This window comes from Mytilinidion resinicola, assembly GCF_010093595.1.
Source record: "Mytilinidion resinicola strain CBS 304.34 unplaced genomic scaffold BDZ99scaffold_8, whole genome shotgun sequence".
Taxonomy (NCBI): domain Eukaryota; kingdom Fungi; phylum Ascomycota; class Dothideomycetes; order Mytilinidiales; family Mytilinidiaceae; genus Mytilinidion; species Mytilinidion resinicola.
Window position 1 is genome coordinate 1,469,047 of NW_022985444.1, and position 15,397 is coordinate 1,484,443.

Sequence of the window (15,397 nt, forward strand, 5' to 3'; positions counted from 1 at the left end):
AGATAGATAGATAGATAGATAGATAGATAGATAGATAGATAGATAGATATATAAACAGATAGTATAATCTATATAGTAGTGGCCGCCCCTATTAAAATCTTGCAATATATAACACGTCCGTTTATAAATATAATAATAACTATACTATAATAATAATAAAAGCCCTTATACTAAGAAAGTAGAATAGGTTTTACTCTTTAGGCCTACAAGCAAGGCTAAATTAAAAATTTTAAGGCCGCAGTAAAGGTATATAATATGCTTCTAAAGACTCTAAGGCGATACTATACTAGTATTTAACCACAACGCGGCTATAATGCGCTAAATTGCTGTTTTCTAATAGTGTAAGAGAAGGCCCTTAAGCAGTAGATTTTATAAATATAGTATACTACTAAGAATTACAACTATATAAGAGATGGCCGCTATTTTAGCTGCGCAGCGCATTAGGCCTGCTGCTACTAAGCCTATTAGCTAGAACTGGGTAGTAAACTTTATTAAGCGCTATAATAATTATATAATCTAAATTTAATTAAAAGTATAATTACTAAGAGGCTAAATATAAAGATCCTATTATTATTTAAGGCTAGTATAAATATATAGAGGATATAAAGATGCAATATAGGATTCTAGCTAATAATAACTAGAACTTTAATAAGACTGGCTTCTAGATAGGTGTTATATAACTGCAAAAGTTATTACAGGCACTAATAGGGCCGGCCGGCCTAGGACTATATAGCCAGGCAATTAAAAGTAGCTTATAATTATTAAGTGCATTAATATATTAAGGTTTGCAATTCCACTGCTTATTATCTTTAAGGCCCTAATACACTAGGCTGCTTAGTACTAGGATATTATTATTCAATATAACTAGTTAATTAGCGTTAGTAAGAATAGCTGGATAATAAATAAAATAGGCCTTATATAGATTAAGTAATTCTATAAGTATATAAAGGATTGCACTATTAGCATGTATTAGCTGCTAGTGCTAGATAGCTATAGCAGCTATATTAGCCCCGAATTTAACTAATTCTAGATAGATTATAGTATTATCACTGTATTATACCAGCATATTTATTATATCTACTGCAGCTGCTTAATATAAGCTGTTTCCTACTGCTTAAGTAAGCCTATAGACGCCTTATTAAAGATATTATAGGCAGTGGTGTCAACTATATTAATAAGCGCGAATTCTTACCGCTGTATAGGCAGGCTAGGAAATAAGCTCTATATTAAAGCAATTTACAGGCAGGATTTACAGCTACTAGCTTTATAGCATCACGTACGGCCTCGTGTATAGCATCACGTACGGCCTCGTGTATAGCATCACGTACGGCCTCGCGTATAGCATCACGTACGGCCTCATGTATAGCATCACGTACGGCCTCGCGTATAGCATCACGTACGGCCTCGCGTATAGCATCACGTACGGCCTCGCGTATAGCATCACGTACGGCCTTGCGTATAGCATCACGTGTAGAAAGACGTAAAGGTGAATGCCCGGAGGAAGCTCCGGGCTCTCCGAGCCAATCAGAAGGTGGTGAAGCGCCAAGGGGGGGGGGGGGGGTGTACGTGTAGTGAAAAGGGGGTGTACGAGTAGCGCTCCCCTTATATTAAGTGGTGGTGGAGTTATAAGCGTGCAAAACTAGCAGTTTTGGCGGTAATTTTGGGTGGCTCGACCGGGTGGCTGGCTCGACCGGGTGGCTGGCTCGACCGGGTGGCTGGCTCGACCGGGTGGCCAGGATGTTAAGCAATTGCTTCGGCATGCCATGTTTTATGTAACTCGCATTTTAGTCCAAAGGGCGGAGCATGTGATCAGTTTTACTCTTTGGATAATCTTCTCTCCATTCATTCATCTTAGGGACCTGATTGAAAGAGAAGCTACGGAAAGAATGGAAAGCCTCACTGGGATCACTGGCGGAATTTTCTTCTTTTCCGGAACACTTCACAGCCACTCTAGGTTTGAATCTGCTCGGAAATGCCAACTTGGTCGTGCCTTGATACCTACGGGCATGGAACCCTGTTTGTAGGGACATTTCATGGGAGCGATGTTCCTAACCTCTTTGAGATTACGCAGGGAGAGCCACAGAATTCGACACAGTCGTACTATATCTCGGTTGTATATACAATGAATCCGAATGTGGACACGAATGTGTCGTTGCCTAGATGGCCACAGTGGGCACAGTGGGGAGAAAACGAGGAGTTGCTCCAATTTGGAGCGGAGGAGAATGAGGTGGTGACGGACACATTTGGGCAGGAGAGCTTTGAGGTGATTCAGGAGAAGCTTACAGAGCTGAGATTGTGAAGAGATTGCTTTTCCAATTGTTTTTCGCTGACGTACCGCGTACCTCAAGGTGTACATCCGCATAAAGTAAATGAGTAAAAAGTGCCAACCTAATCCCGACCTGTCCAGCATCTTTGCATCACCGGCAACGGGACGTGTGGATTGCTCTAGCCAACTGCTGGTTTAGATCTATTTAAACAAGGGCAGATGATCCTCTCGGGAAATTTGCTTGAGGTTCGGAGCTTGCGGAGCTATATGTGATCTTATTTCGTGACCCGGGACAGGCTTGCGCCCCTTCACTAAAAATTGATAATGTTGTGAAGACGAATGCCCAATCTTGGGGTCTGAGACTGCAGAAAGCTGAATCGAAGCTGAGCCAGGCCTTAGTAACATATATGGTAAGTGCACAAGACTGTAATCCGTTATCAGGACTTAGGAGGTATATACGCATCTAGATTTTGAAGATAGATCGTACTCTTGTGGCAACACCACGATTCTTGCTGCGCGGCAACCGTCCAGCAGCAGCTCTGCTCCGTAGAACTCTTTTGCATGTAACTTCAGATTTTAACAAAATGAAACTCTGGTCATATATATATCCATTTGCATTACCACATCTCTCCAGGGCCGGTGCGACCGCAAGTTCAACTTTTCCTGGATTATCGATCTCTTCGTCGTCTATTTCCTCCATTTCAGATTCATAGAACATGTATCCATACTGTTGGCTGGCTTTGCCCCCAGTGTACGTCACAAATCGGTAGTCTGCTTGTTGCTTTTTGAATTTCAAGTCGAGGGCCGCCGCAGCGGACACTATTGTCTTGAGATCTTCTTTCCCCGAGCGAAGGCTCTGAGTTGCCCAAGGCCTCAATTTTCGACGGATGCGGCTTGCAAACTTGCCGATCCATTTCAGGATCGGCCCAGCGTCGAAGTTTGGGCTCCATTTGCCATCGACTTCGGGGACGAGTAGGTTTGTGGTAAGAGCTCTCCAATGGTGGTACTCTTCAGCATCTTCCTCATTCTTTACCCCTATCATTGACAGTTAGTGTCAGATCATCTACTTCCGAACCCTAGGTCTTGCCTTTTCGGATCGCCTCATTCAATGGGCGGAGTTTACGATCTCCGAGTTTACCCGCCCAGACGTATCCGCAGCCTTTATGGTAGCTACTAAATATTCGAGCCTGTAGCTTGCTCCACAGGTACGCTTGTATAAGGAGTGGCCGATCCTGCGGATGCTTGAGATATGCGGCATAGTTATCCGTAAGATGGCCGAAAAGCTCTTTCGAAGAATACAATGCTGGTCGACTTTGACGTTTTGCCGACGTACCGCTGAAGTAGCGTTCTGACCACTGACGTACCTCCCAGCGCAGTGCCTGCAGCTCTTCTACCAAGGCTCTGTCGTCTGGTCGGTAGTGACCATTTGATCGCGGCGACCCATGCTTGGTGGTGGACATTCGAAGCTGTTGTCGAAGCTGGTCTCTTTCTCTTGTGACGGCTACGATGCGCTCTATTAACTCGTCTTGGCTTAAACCACGATCGAACTTTGGTCTCGATGGCGATTTTGCTGGAACGGAGGGTACGCTTGTCTTCGTAATAACTGGTACTCGCCCAGTCCCTGAGGACGTGGATGATGACGCTGAGCCGTGAAGGCCCTCATCACCGGGCACGACCAAAAACGGCCTGTTATTCCGCAGAGGGGTTGGCTGCCATGAAGAGTGGAAAGCATTGGGTATCAATTGCTCCTCGTCCGACCACTCGTTCTCGGACTCGCGTAACAACGGTGGGGTTTCCACCTCGTGGACGACGAAGGGGTTTTCCATCGAAGAGCTGAGCACTTCAGCTGAAGGGCAGGATAATTTGAGGGCGGAAAGGGTCGAGTCGCGGACGTCTGTAGGGCTGTTAAACGATGATGCATGATGCCGACAAGCACTACGAACCTGTATTGCCCTCCGTGGTCATGTCACCTTTGGGCGCATTGCACTGGGCCAGACGGCCGAACCGTTTCAACTTCTGAGCTTATCCTCGGGGCCAGGGCTGAGCTGTGGTTCGAGATCGGTTGGTGCTGGCTAGTGGGAAGGGTCGCAGGGCTGGCTGAGGATTTGAACGCGGTGGGAGCAAACAACATGCCCAGCGCAGGGCGACGCTCTCCCCATCGTGAGAGACAGAGGTGGCCAATCCTGCTTCTTGCCCTGAGTCGTATCTAGCTGCAAGAGAGATGGCGGTTATGCAGCCAGTCAAGTCCCTCGGGGCGGATGAGGGGTGGGCTGCCAAGACGGGTGATGCATTAAATAGGGTCCACCTTCTGCAGACCCATGCGAAGCTCGCCTGGCATGTCTGGCCTGCAGGTGTTTCGGCCTTGTTCTTGAATACGATACATGTCTTGGTTTCTATTTTGAGGGCTCAAGTTTGCCCAACAAACTATCACTCTCGCTGCATTCAACTGATTAATTCGCTCACATCGGTGTACATGTCTCATACCGTGCTTTTTCCTGGGCTACTTTGAGCTTGGATGTTTATTACTTTCCTCACTGATCTTAGTAGCGATGACGAGTTGATTGATGACGAAAATGCCCAGGCCCGCCTTCAACGCCAATGCCCTTGCCCGGTAGATGCCGACTGAACCTAACCAATCTTACCACCTCTTGACGGCCTAATCAAGGCTGGAAGCCAGAGCAACGATGCTGAACCGAAGGTCCTCCCCCATGTTCTTGATAAACCGACGAACGCCGAGCTGCAATGCCTTCTCGCTGAGAGCATCATCATCCTCACTGAGCACTCCCCGATCCAAGGGCCCCTTCCATCCTCCCTCCAGCTCCCATAGACGCCCATCATCTCCCTTGACAAAAGCAATGAAATGCTGTCCGACATGGTCGAAGGACGGTGGAGGAGCCGTGTCGCCTTTCTGCGCTGCGGAAGCATGGGCTACCTCTAAAGCCTGAGAGTTGTACAAAACGTCCGCACGAGGGCTCGGCTTCAGCGGTATGGCTTCTTTGAGGATAGCCTCGAGATCAGATCCAGGTTGGATGTAATTTCGTGCTCCGCCGTTGCAGACGGCATGCAGGCAGCCGATTAAGCCGCACGCATTTCCGATGGTCTGTTTGAACCATACAATGGGTTCAGCTTCTCCAGAACCATCGTAGGCAGGAATCGTCTCGTCCTCTTCCTCGCGGGTTTTATAGTAAGCCTTGGCGGGACAGATGAAAATGAGAGCATGCACGGGACGTGGAATGAAAGCAAGTAGCTCCGGCTCGTCGATGCTGTAGATGTCATAGAAGCCCAGTTCCGGAGAAACGCCAAGGAGATGAACGAGATGAGTGAAGACCTCCGGGTTGTTCTCTACCGGCTAATCAGATGGTGGAATGGATAGAGTCCTTGCCTGAACGAACCTAGAGGAACGAAGTGCTTCTTCGTCGTATCAACTTTTCCTGGGTCGGCCATTGTAGAGGTTGTTTGATGTTATGGAGAGCAGAAGGTGATTGTTTGTGGAGGTTGTGGGTGCGGGCTGTAGGCAACAGAGCAACGCAACAGCCGCCAAGCCTGGACCATCTAACGAGGCCCTAACGAAAGATGCATAAACCAGCTCAAATATATGAATTCCTTAGATTTTTGATAAAGGAAGATTCAGATCATGCGTGAATCGTGACATCAATGCTGTGTACGTCTAATTAGCATAAACCTCGATGCTAACTAGGCAAAATCGGCATTACGAAATGAATAGAGAAGCTGACGCTAAATAAAATCGTCCTGGAGCTTGTGAAGGGCGCCAGTGTCCGTGTGCCTTTACGTTCTGGCATCGAGAATTGGTATACATTTTGCGGGTGTGGGAATTATGAGCATTGAAGTAATGATGAGACTTTTTTCCTTTCTCCCCGTTCCTCTTCAGGCACCGGAGCAATTGCGCCTAAGTAGAAATACAATAAATGTTACAGTTCCTTCTACATGCTAGGCCGGTGAACGAATGTAACGGATAGCCAGCTTCTACTAACTCTTACATCTACAAGCCTACCGCCTCCCGAACAAGGGCCATTGTAGCATCGGCGCTAGCACGAGCTCTACGTGAGCCTTCCTCGTTCATATCCGACAGCCAATGCGTATTAGCATCATGCATCACACTTTCGTACTTGTCTCTAATACTACTGAGACGTTCGTCAATGGAGTCAGCAACCTTCTCTTTGAAGGCACGCATCGACAAGTCTTTATAGTCATGGGCGAGCTCGTGACAAGACCGAACTTCGGCAGCGTCCAGGTGATACAGAATCTCAATTAAATTAGACACGCCTGGTCGTTGCTGGGGGTCATATGTTATGCTGCTGATCGAGTCAGTCAACGCGGACTTGATTTTCTTTGTGATCTCATCTCGAGAGTCTGATATGAGTATTCTTGACTTCGGATTTTTATGGGATTTCGACATCTTTAGTTGGGGCTGTGTAAGAGACATGACTCTCTTTGCAGGTGCTGCACTTATTAGCGGAGGAGGAAATAGTTTTGATCTATTTGGACTGACATAGTATTGTTTCTGGTGGCACAAGAATCTTGCCGGATGTATGGTTGAAGGCATTGGCACAGTTACGAGCAAATTCGAGATGCTGGCTCTGGTCCTCGCCGACAGGCACATGCGTAGCACTGGTGACATCTACAATCAGCTGTGAATAGGTATGCAAGGAGAAGACACGTACCGGTGTACCAGAACGTCGGCCGCTTGAAGGACCGGATATGAGAAAAGACCAAGTCTGAGTTTGGCTTTGGAGGACTCATCAAGAGGAGAGACGTTGTCTGGGAGGGCCAATTTACTCTGTATCAAAGTCAACCAAGACGTCCCGACAGGAAACGAAGCAAAAGTACCTTCCACTGTGTCATTCTCGAGAGGTAGCCTATGGATGCAGTGCAGCTAAGGATCCACATCAATTCTGAATGCGCCGGCACGGCAGATTGACAGAAGATTATGGAGCGCTTCGGATCCAGTCCTACAGCAATCAGGGACGCAAACATCTCCTTGCGCCACTGTCGTAAACGGGCTGGATCTTGGGCGACTGTGATAGCATGGAGGTCCACAACGGAGTAGAGCAGTGTCGACTCTGGCGCGGCCTCATCCTGTAGTTTGACCCATTGGCGGAGGGCACCGAGATAGTTCCCTAGATGCGGGACTCCGGTCGGTTGAATGCCCGAGAACACAACCTGGCGGCGCGAGGGCGAGGCGGCGATGGACAAGAGCCGCGAGGTAGGTCGGAGCATGGTAGGTTGCTGGAGGCGGGTTGGAAAGACGAGTGAACCAAGCTATTGGCCGCCGCTCACACCACCGAGTCGCAGAATAAGCGTGTTGCAGGCATTTTGAGGGATGAAATAGGCAGTCGCATCTTAATGTCTTGAAGGCTTTAAAACCGTTTGCTGTAATATTCACATTCGGCGCTGAGCAAAAACAACGTACGGAAGTGGTTAGACGGAGGTGAAGGCTTCGTCATTGCATTTCACGATCCGCCCACCACAGCCACTGTACGTTGCCCTTTACACACTCTACAATCTCCGCTTCTCCTATTCAACCCTCGCCTATTACCACCACCTCACCGTATACAACCCTCCCGTCGAACACACAATCTTGCACCCCACAACGACCCGCCAACATGTCCTGGACCGGTTTCAAGAAGGGCGTCAACCGCGCCACGACGCAGGTGTTGATGAAGGCCGGACAGGTGGAGAGGACAAATGACCGCGACTTCGAGACCGAGCACAGGCGCTTTCGCACCATGGAGACCGCCGCAAACAAGCTGCAGAAGGAGGCCAAGGGCTATCTAGACTCTCTTCGAGGTGGGATGCCCGCCTCCCTTCGCCAGGCCAACCCCACTGACTGGTCGCAGCCATGACCGCTTCGCAAATGCGCATTGCGGAAACAATAGATGCCTTCTACGGCGATGCCGGCGCAAAAGATGGTGTCAGCAGGAGCTACAAGCAGGCAGTCACGGATCTCGATGCTGAGACTATAAAAGCGCTGGACGGACCGTACCGGTATGCGAAAGTGTTGGCCTAACGGATCTCATGAGCTGACGAAGTGCAGAACTACCGTCTTGGACCCCATCTCGAGGTTCTGCGCCTACTTTCCCGACATCAATGCCTGTTTGTTCTGCCGTCCTGCAGCCAGCACCAGCCGTCACTGACCCCGCTAGGCATAACGAAGAGAGAGCACAAGCAGATGGACTATGACCGCATGCGCGCTCAGGTCAAGAAGCTAACCGATAAGCCCGACAAGGACGTGACCAAGCTACCACGCGCCGAAAAGGACGAGCAGCTTGCAAAGGCAGCCTATGATCAGCTGAACGAGACGTTGACCACGGAACTGCCTCAGCTCATCGATCTTCGTGTTCCGTATCTCGACCCCAGCTTTGAAGCACTAGTAAAGATTCAGCTCCGCTTCTGCGCAGAAGCGTATTCACGAATGGCCCAGGTGCAACAGTACCTGGATGCAGATACTAGGGATCAATATGCTCAGGGACAGCTCGACGCCAGAGTGGAAGAGGTGCTAGAAGAGATCAGAGGATTGAGCATTGCTGGCACTGTCTGAAAGGCCGTTTCTTGGTCAGATTCTAATCAGCATCCATTTTTATTGTATGCGTATAGCATTGCATTGGTTTTGGTTTTTCACGTGGGTCGGGGCGTATCAGAAGTAAGTAGTGGGATTAGGACCGCCCAAGCACGGCATAGAGGCACCCTTTGAGTCAACTCGACGATTATTATGTTCATGAGATGACGTTGCTTGTGCACTGAACGGAGGTTATATAAACTCATCTAAAGGGGCACTCCGACTACGGCTGTTGTTGCTACCCCGCGATAGCCTGAAATTTTGTGCGCATATTCGAGTAAATGCAAGAGTGAGGAGCAGGAAAGTGAGAGAAAGGAAACCCCAATGCCGCTATGAAACGCCAGAGAAATGCAGGATTCGCGCCCAGCGCCGATGTTTGAGCCCGAAAAGACTACTGGCCCCAACGCCGCGCTTGATGAGAATCAAAAGAAAAAGGGGTTCTGGGAATGCCTGCCATCCAAGCCTCCGCGTCGCAGTCTCCTAGGTTTCTTCTTCCTCCTCGTCCCCGGTCGCATCCGAGTCCGAGTCCATGTCTTCGTCGTCATCGTCAGCATCCGAGTCGCTACCCCCAAAGCTCTCAGCATCACTATCCTCCCAAGTCATGTAGTCATCCTCCTCCTTGTGTGTCTTGAACGCAGCCTCGTGGGTCGGCATAACGAACCCAGTGGGAATGTCCTGCTTGCTGGCTTCCAGGTCTTTCTTGACCATTTCCTTGTATTTCGCGGGGTCGTTGCGGAGCATCACGCCAGCGTCGACGTTAGCAGGTGACGAGACTTCAGCGTCATCGAGGAGCGATAGGACGGAGATCAGGACAGACTCGACACGCTGAACCGGTGTCCAGCGTTCTGATGCGAGTTCGCCCGACATTTCGTCATCGCCAGAGGCGTGCAGGATAGATATGCACAGGCGGCCGTCGGGATAGATGTTTGGGTGGTAGAGAGGGCGGATGAACCTGAAGTCTAAAGCATCGTTAGTTCTCCTCTTTGATCTCTTTAGGGTTTCTGTAGGACCGCCTGCGATGGCTTCTCTGCGAAGTCAAAGAGAAGGGCCGAGGACTCAGTATCAGGCAACATACCTGGTGGGGTGTATGGGTAGTTCTTCGAGAAGGTCATCTTTGCTTTGAAGTAGCCGCCGTAGTAGAGAGAGTCGGGGTTGAGGACGATGAGCGCGACGCTCCATTCAAGCACGTTGTCATCGATGAGCTGGACAGGATGTTAGCTCGGACTCCCACAATATGCAGTCTTCCACAGATCTCAGACAGACTCACCTCGACATTAGTCCAGAGCTCTTTGGAGAGAGCCTTGTACTCGTTCATTAAGAGGCGTTCGGCAGACATGGTGGCGTGCGAGGGCGACGAGGTAGTTGAAAGGAGAATGCGGGGTGACGATGGAGGCGGGGCCAGACAGCCAGCGGATACTGTCGATATAGCAGAGAGGTTTGAGGGTTTGGGGGTGGTGAGGGGTAGAGAGAGTGCAGAAGACTAGGCGGCCTGGGAGAGGGCTTGTGAGGTGGTGTGCTGATGACTAGAGTGAAGTTAAGCCCGCCGCAATCGCCCGCCTTCACCGTGCGCTCCGTCTCGGCGCTGCCATTTCACCTTCCATGGTTGACCATTCTTTCTTCGAATCACCTCATCACTCCTAACTGGCCGGAATCTTTGACCAGCCAGACGCTTCTCCTTGGACATTCAAGCGCGCCAGGTCGGAATCATCACCGACCCTAACTGACGCCAGTCGCCATTCCAAGGTTCACAGGCATCACGGTACCCACCATCACCAAGATTATCGGATTCACCGTAAAATAAATATGCAAAAGCAGTCGATGAACCGCGGGATTCTGTACTGAGAACCTGAGCTATTGACACTCACATATCACTGCTCAGGTACTTCAAGGTCTGTTCAGTTTTTGGCCGTCTGCCAATACATGCGGTATTGTCCTTATCTCAGTTCCCCCTCCTATTGCACTCAGGCGCCTCAGCGAAATGGACATGTCCTCTCTAAAAGAGAATACTCTGTCTCGTCTAGATACGAAATAGACCAGCTCTAGCAGCAAGCAAAGTTACATCGACTAATATGCGGCGCTGCAGATCTTCCTGTGTGCAGGACATATTTTTGGAACATTCATTTTGTGCTTGTCATCTGCAAGATTGACCATGTTTTCTTCTACCATTTATCTCCACCATCCTGATTCTTCTCCTCGGCCTTCAATTAGAGTAGGCGACACCTATATCCTGTTTTTCATTACGGGAAACCCAGGCCTGATAGAATACTACCGCACTTTCCTCTCTCACCTCTATGCTCTGCTATCCAGCACCGGTTCTGACCAGGCTTCGGCCGGGGCAGACCAATTCCAGGTGTTTGGGCGGGATTTGTTAGGATTCCAAGTTGAACATGCAGATCCCGCCAACGGCGCATCTCCGCCGTACGGACTGGAAGCCCAAATCGAAGCCACTGAGAAAGCTCTAGACACTCTCGTCAGTGATGGTACTACGAATGTCCAGGGCAATCGCCCAAAGGTTATTCTCATCGGACACTCAGTCGGTGCATACATCCTGTTGGAGGTACTGCGCCAGCATAGAGAGAAACTTCGAGAAGAAGCTCCTCAGAAAGCCATGACGATCATCGGCGGGGTCTGTCTCTTCCCTACTGTCACTCACATCATGCAGAGTCGGAGCGGGAAGAGCGCTGGTGTATGTAAAACTCCATATCTAAGCTATCTGTCTGTCTTTGGTAGAGTTGCGAGACATGCTGAGCTGTCAATATGCTGGCACTGTGATCTTGAGCCAAAGTCTTACCATTGCGTACAGTTTTTACTTTGCCGTCCATACTTTGCTCGCGCTGCTGGTCTCATCGCACAGCTGCTTCTAGTTTTCGTACCGAGCGTACTACTACGTCTCCTTATCCACATGGTGACAGGATTCCCAGCTGATGCAGTGGCAACGACCGCAGCATTTGTGAGGAGTAAATGGGGCGTGAGACAGGCACTGTATGGGCCCAACCACTTCCAGTCACGCGATGTCAAACCCGGATTCTAACTTCTGCGCAGACATATGGCTCGTGATGAAATGCTGTCTATCACGACAGACGCATGGGACGAGGAGGTCTGGGGTGCGGCCCATCCATCGCCAACCTCACATCCTCGCGCCCAACTAAGATTTCTCTTTGGGAAGGGAGATCATTGGGTTGCCGAAGAGACTAGGGACGACTTGATTCGCACAAGGGCTTCTAAAGAAGACACTGAGCTAGAAGAGGCGTGGAAGCCTAAAATGGAAGTGACCGAGGAAGGCTGGCCGCATGCCTTTTGCATTCGTAAGTCTTATTAACATCACCAACTATCGAGGAAAGAAGGTGCATGAGCTAAATGAATCAGGGCATAGCGTTCCAGTAGCAGAAAAAGTAGCAGTATACGTTCGCGATATTATACGTGGGGACAAACAAGACGTCGATCTGCACAAGTGAAGGTCACAGCGTGGGGAACAAAAGCATCATGTACTGAACGAGAACGAAAAGGCACTAGGAACTTATGCTTGTATTCCTAGCCTCTTAGAGGTCTCACTCTACCAGTGGACTACCGCAAATGATATGGTATTGGCCGTAGTAGTGCGGTTTCTTCAGTTCGCTATGCACACCACTCCTAGTCCTCGTGAAGGTATAATATGTGTTGTACCAGCGGAGGTCGTTTGCACTGAAGTAATAGTCAACCAAAGCAATCCAATGGGGCGTATCTGGCCTCTGTCCTTCGACCTCAAATGTGCTGGTGTTTTGTGATAAGCATGATTGGTTGATGGTAACTTGTCCCGGACTCAACAGCCAGTTCATCCATTTCCGTTATATCCATGCTTCGTCTTTTGGAGCAACTGACCCAGGAGGTCCACCGACTGCCCTGGCTTTGGTTGAGTGTGAGGTTCGGAAACGTAGCTTGCGTTGGACCTGAAGAAGTCGGTGTCCGGTGTGGAACCGAATGGTCCAGACTTCGTTACTGGACTGTGGTGATTTTGGATGCTCCAACCTGAGTCCTGTGCTCTCTGCTGGCCGAAGAGCTCTCTTAAAGACAGCTGCCGGCCCATAGGCACGCTTTCTTCCTCCTCGTCTGCGGTCTCTTCCTCCTCGCGTGGGATTGTGGGACCACCCCCTCGCATCTCTATCCGCTTCCTACTCTTCTCCGCTTCAGTCGCACACTGCTCTATGAGCTGCGCCGTCATGGTCCTCATGTTCGCGGTGGAAGAGGGCGGTGGCTCCGAGAATATCCAGAGCCCGTATATCTTGGGGGCGTCGTCGGTAGTAACTTGAAGAATTATGTAGTCCTCCGTATTCTCAACATCGTCGCCGCTCAGCAGCTCTGTGTAGAAATTGTCGAGACCGCGGCGATTGAGGATTGTGACGCAGTATCGCTGTGCGCCAGTAGGGCTCTCGGTGAGCTGGCAAATGAACAGCGTGCCTTCGATGCCGCACTTTTCCCACTGCTGGGTGGTGCCCGAGAAGAGGTAGACAACAGCATAGGGTGCGATGGAGAGAATTTCTGCAACTGCAGGATTGTGGCGGCGTATAACGGAGAGGTTAAGCTCGTCGTTGGAGCGCGGTGGTGGGGTTGGGAGGTCGAGAAGAGCGGGCGCGTCAGTTTCATAGTCTGATGCTTGGACTGGCGGTGGGTTTTGGGGCGGCTTGGGCTTTCGCGAGGCCATGATCAGAGTGTCGCGCGGTCGAAGGCGTGGTGTTGCGAAGTTCAAGACGGTGGCTTCAGCCTACGAGAAGCAGTGCGGGACAGGCTGTCAAGACATACTGCGGCCCTAGCTTCAGGCGGGTTGTCCTTCCCTAGCATCGACCTCCGGCGTCTCACTCAAATGCTTTATAGTTAATCGGAAATCTAGACTATTCTGTACTGATTAATATGAGGATAGATAATAGACACTGAGAACTATACTCGGGCCCCGTCGGGTTGTTTCACAATGATCGAAGATCAGCCCGTACTACGTACGGGCCTACACCCTCAACCGAAAAACACCCTCAAACGAAAATATATTATACATTCACTGTTTCTCAATTAATAGGCCTCCCCTAGGGCCCCTATTCCATCCGGTCTAATACAGGATCAACCTAAGTATTACCTTTATCTCTATCCTTATTTGGTGTTAGTGGCCTAGGTTTTATAGCCTTAGCATAGTTAATTATCTTAGCTACCTGTTTTCTCCCTATCTTTATATATAGCCCTATTACCTATCTAATATAGGCCTTTCTATATACAGGCTTAATTAGGGGCCTTTAATTTACTATCTAATTAGCTAGTAATATAAAAGGAAGCTTTATAAGGGCCGTAGTGTCACGGCTTGAACGGTGAAGCTTGCTGCACAGCGTAACACGTGATGTTAGGACCCGGCGAGAGGCCTTGTTGCAAGGGCCTATGCGAGCCTTGGCAGGAGTATACCTGCCGACCGCCGCCCTGCCTCCTTGTAGCTCCTTGAACTACGTCTTGTTATTCAACCCGCCTGCCTGCCGTGCATTATAGAACACGTAGTGAATTCAGTTATTACTTCTACCTACCTGCCCGAGCTAGCTAGGGCAATCCTGCCGCCCGAGACCGTGACATCTAAGAAGGCGTTAGATAGGAAGATTGCTGCGTTAAACAAGCAGTCTGCATTATTCTGTTAATCTTCGGCTAGCTTAGGTCCTTATTAGGATGCTTAAATATCTTCGGTTGTCCTACTCTCTTTAGTGCTGTTAGCGCTGGCCCTAGTTCTGTGCTGCCTTTACGTGCATTATTATTAGCAGCTCTCCTCTTCCTGGACTAGGTTAAGGTTGTACACACCCCTAGCGGGGCCTGGGGCGTGTACAAGCTCGGCCCCTTGTTAGTGTTGTATCGGTATAGCGTCGCCCACCTCTTTAATGTAGCCCGTAGCTGGGCCCCTTTCCTTACGCTGTATTCGGCACTGTATGCCGGGTGGTTTCTCTTGCAGTTAGCGCACTTCTTAGTGTCTGTTGCCGTGCATTGTCTTGTGTCGTGTTCCCCTGCGCATACTGCACATCGGATGTCCTTCTTGCAGTGTCTTGCAACGTGCCCGTAGCCCTGGTATCTGAAGCACTGTGTGGCTACAAAGCCTGCTTTATATCTTAAGGCTGTCAGCAATTGTCCACTTATTGCAAATCCCTTTGTAATAGCTTTGTCTGCTATTGCTTCCGTGCGCACGCTGGCAATAATTGAGCTGGCGTGTCGGCCTGGGTTCTCTCGCGCAGCCTTAATGCCCTTCTTGTTCTTCTATGTTATCTTCTTGATAACTAGGCCTGGGTTAATTATCGCGTTGACCCTGATAATATCATCTTTAAGTGTTTGGCTTTCCAGGTCCAAGTTCTTAGGTACTCCATGCACCTCTATTAGCACTGCGGGCAGTTGTATGCGTGCCGTCTTGCCCAGCACCTGCACCTATTCCCTCTTCTTAAGCAGTGCTTCCTTTGTGGCCTTATCCGCGATGTATGCCTTGACGTCTCCACTCTGTAGCTTCCTTATGCCGCTAATCTTCGTTGTGTCCGGTGGTCCGGCTGCTTGAAGCTTCTGGGTGATAGTTA

General features: G+C 49.7%; 8 protein-coding genes across 8 annotated transcripts; 3 read left to right on the plus strand and 5 right to left on the minus strand.

Moving 5' to 3' along the window:
- Positions 1–1,787: 1,787 nt before the first annotated feature.
- Positions 1,788–2,374, plus strand: BDZ99DRAFT_462367 (uncharacterized protein). Its single transcript, XM_033719830.1, has one exon. It carries the CDS (start codon positions 1,973–1,975, stop codon positions 2,297–2,299), a length of 327 nt encoding a protein of 108 aa, XP_033578051.1. The 5' UTR covers positions 1,788–1,972; the 3' UTR covers positions 2,300–2,374.
- A 355-nt stretch (positions 2,375–2,729) lies between these two features.
- BDZ99DRAFT_475931 (uncharacterized protein) lies at positions 2,730–4,231 on the minus strand (the record flags this gene model as incomplete). The annotated part of the gene is made up of 3 exons (XM_033722025.1): positions 2,730–3,301; positions 3,405–4,160; positions 4,210–4,231. 3 exons carry the CDS (start codon positions 4,229–4,231, stop codon positions 2,730–2,732), a joined length of 1,350 nt encoding a protein of 449 aa, XP_033578052.1.
- A 353-nt stretch (positions 4,232–4,584) lies between these two features.
- On the minus strand, positions 4,585–5,824 carry BDZ99DRAFT_415479 (cysteine proteinase). Its single transcript, XM_033716754.1, has 2 exons — positions 5,659–5,824; positions 4,585–5,608 (listed from the first exon to the last, which is right to left on the minus strand). Exons 1-2 carry the CDS (start codon positions 5,708–5,710, stop codon positions 4,923–4,925), a joined length of 738 nt encoding a protein of 245 aa, XP_033578053.1. The 5' UTR covers positions 5,711–5,824; the 3' UTR covers positions 4,585–4,922.
- A 313-nt stretch (positions 5,825–6,137) lies between these two features.
- BDZ99DRAFT_441866 (tryptophanyl-tRNA synthetase) lies at positions 6,138–7,551 on the minus strand. The gene is made up of 4 exons (XM_033717786.1): positions 7,115–7,551; positions 6,949–7,064; positions 6,777–6,895; positions 6,138–6,727 (listed from the first exon to the last, which is right to left on the minus strand). The coding sequence occupies exons 1-4, from the start codon at positions 7,502–7,504 to the stop codon at positions 6,267–6,269; spliced, it is 1,086 nt and encodes a 361-aa protein (XP_033578054.1). The 5' UTR covers positions 7,505–7,551; the 3' UTR covers positions 6,138–6,266.
- A 339-nt stretch (positions 7,552–7,890) lies between these two features.
- On the plus strand, positions 7,891–8,825 carry BDZ99DRAFT_385596 (BAR-domain-containing protein; the record flags this gene model as incomplete). The annotated part of the gene is made up of 4 exons (XM_033715439.1): positions 7,891–8,074; positions 8,125–8,272; positions 8,322–8,380; positions 8,431–8,825. 4 exons carry the CDS (start codon positions 7,891–7,893, stop codon positions 8,823–8,825), a joined length of 786 nt encoding a protein of 261 aa, XP_033578055.1.
- A 110-nt stretch (positions 8,826–8,935) lies between these two features.
- Positions 8,936–10,350, minus strand: BDZ99DRAFT_462373 (uncharacterized protein). Its single transcript, XM_033719831.1, has 3 exons — positions 10,111–10,350; positions 9,919–10,045; positions 8,936–9,802 (listed from the first exon to the last, which is right to left on the minus strand). Exons 1-3 carry the CDS (start codon positions 10,177–10,179, stop codon positions 9,324–9,326), a joined length of 675 nt encoding a protein of 224 aa, XP_033578056.1. The 5' UTR covers positions 10,180–10,350; the 3' UTR covers positions 8,936–9,323.
- Positions 10,351–10,992: 642 nt separating this feature from the next.
- On the plus strand, positions 10,993–12,298 carry BDZ99DRAFT_475936 (uncharacterized protein; the record flags this gene model as incomplete). The annotated part of the gene is made up of 3 exons (XM_033722026.1): positions 10,993–11,825; positions 11,886–12,148; positions 12,210–12,298. 3 exons carry the CDS (start codon positions 10,993–10,995, stop codon positions 12,296–12,298), a joined length of 1,185 nt encoding a protein of 394 aa, XP_033578057.1.
- BDZ99DRAFT_462374 (PH domain-like protein) lies at positions 12,210–13,567 on the minus strand. Its single transcript, XM_033719832.1, has one exon. The coding sequence runs from the start codon at positions 13,519–13,521 to the stop codon at positions 12,655–12,657; it is 867 nt and encodes a 288-aa protein (XP_033578058.1). The 5' UTR covers positions 13,522–13,567; the 3' UTR covers positions 12,210–12,654.
- Between the last annotated feature and the right edge of the window lie 1,830 nt (positions 13,568–15,397).

Bases quoted from the DNA above. Each gene is read 5' to 3' on its own strand.
- BDZ99DRAFT_462367 (XM_033719830.1), top strand. From the start codon at position 1,973: ATGCCAACTTGGTCGTGCCTTGATACCTACGGGCATGGAACCCTGTTT.
- BDZ99DRAFT_415479 (XM_033716754.1), bottom strand. From the start codon at position 5,710: ATGGCCGACCCAGGAAAAGTTGATACGACGAAGAAGCACTTCGTTCCT. The intron at 5,609-5,658 runs GTTCGTTCAGGC...ATTAGCCGGTAG, and splicing joins GAAGCACTTCGTTCCTCTAG to AGAACAACCCGGAGGTCTTC.
- BDZ99DRAFT_441866 (XM_033717786.1), bottom strand. From the start codon at position 7,504: ATGCTCCGACCTACCTCGCGGCTCTTGTCCATCGCCGCCTCGCCCTCG. The intron at 6,896-6,948 runs GTACGTGTCTTC...AGATGTCACCAG, and splicing joins GCCGACGTTCTGGTACACCG to TGCTACGCATGTGCCTGTCG. The intron at 6,728-6,776 runs GTCAGTCCAAAT...TAATAAGTGCAG, and splicing joins GCCACCAGAAACAATACTAT to CACCTGCAAAGAGAGTCATG.
- BDZ99DRAFT_462373 (XM_033719831.1), bottom strand. From the start codon at position 10,179: ATGTCTGCCGAACGCCTCTTAATGAACGAGTACAAGGCTCTCTCCAAA. The intron at 10,046-10,110 runs GTGAGTCTGTCT...CATCCTGTCCAG, and splicing joins AGCTCTGGACTAATGTCGAG to CTCATCGATGACAACGTGCT. The intron at 9,803-9,918 runs GTATGTTGCCTG...ACGATGCTTTAG, and splicing joins CTACCCATACACCCCACCAG to ACTTCAGGTTCATCCGCCCT.
- BDZ99DRAFT_462374 (XM_033719832.1), bottom strand. From the start codon at position 13,521: ATGGCCTCGCGAAAGCCCAAGCCGCCCCAAAACCCACCGCCAGTCCAA.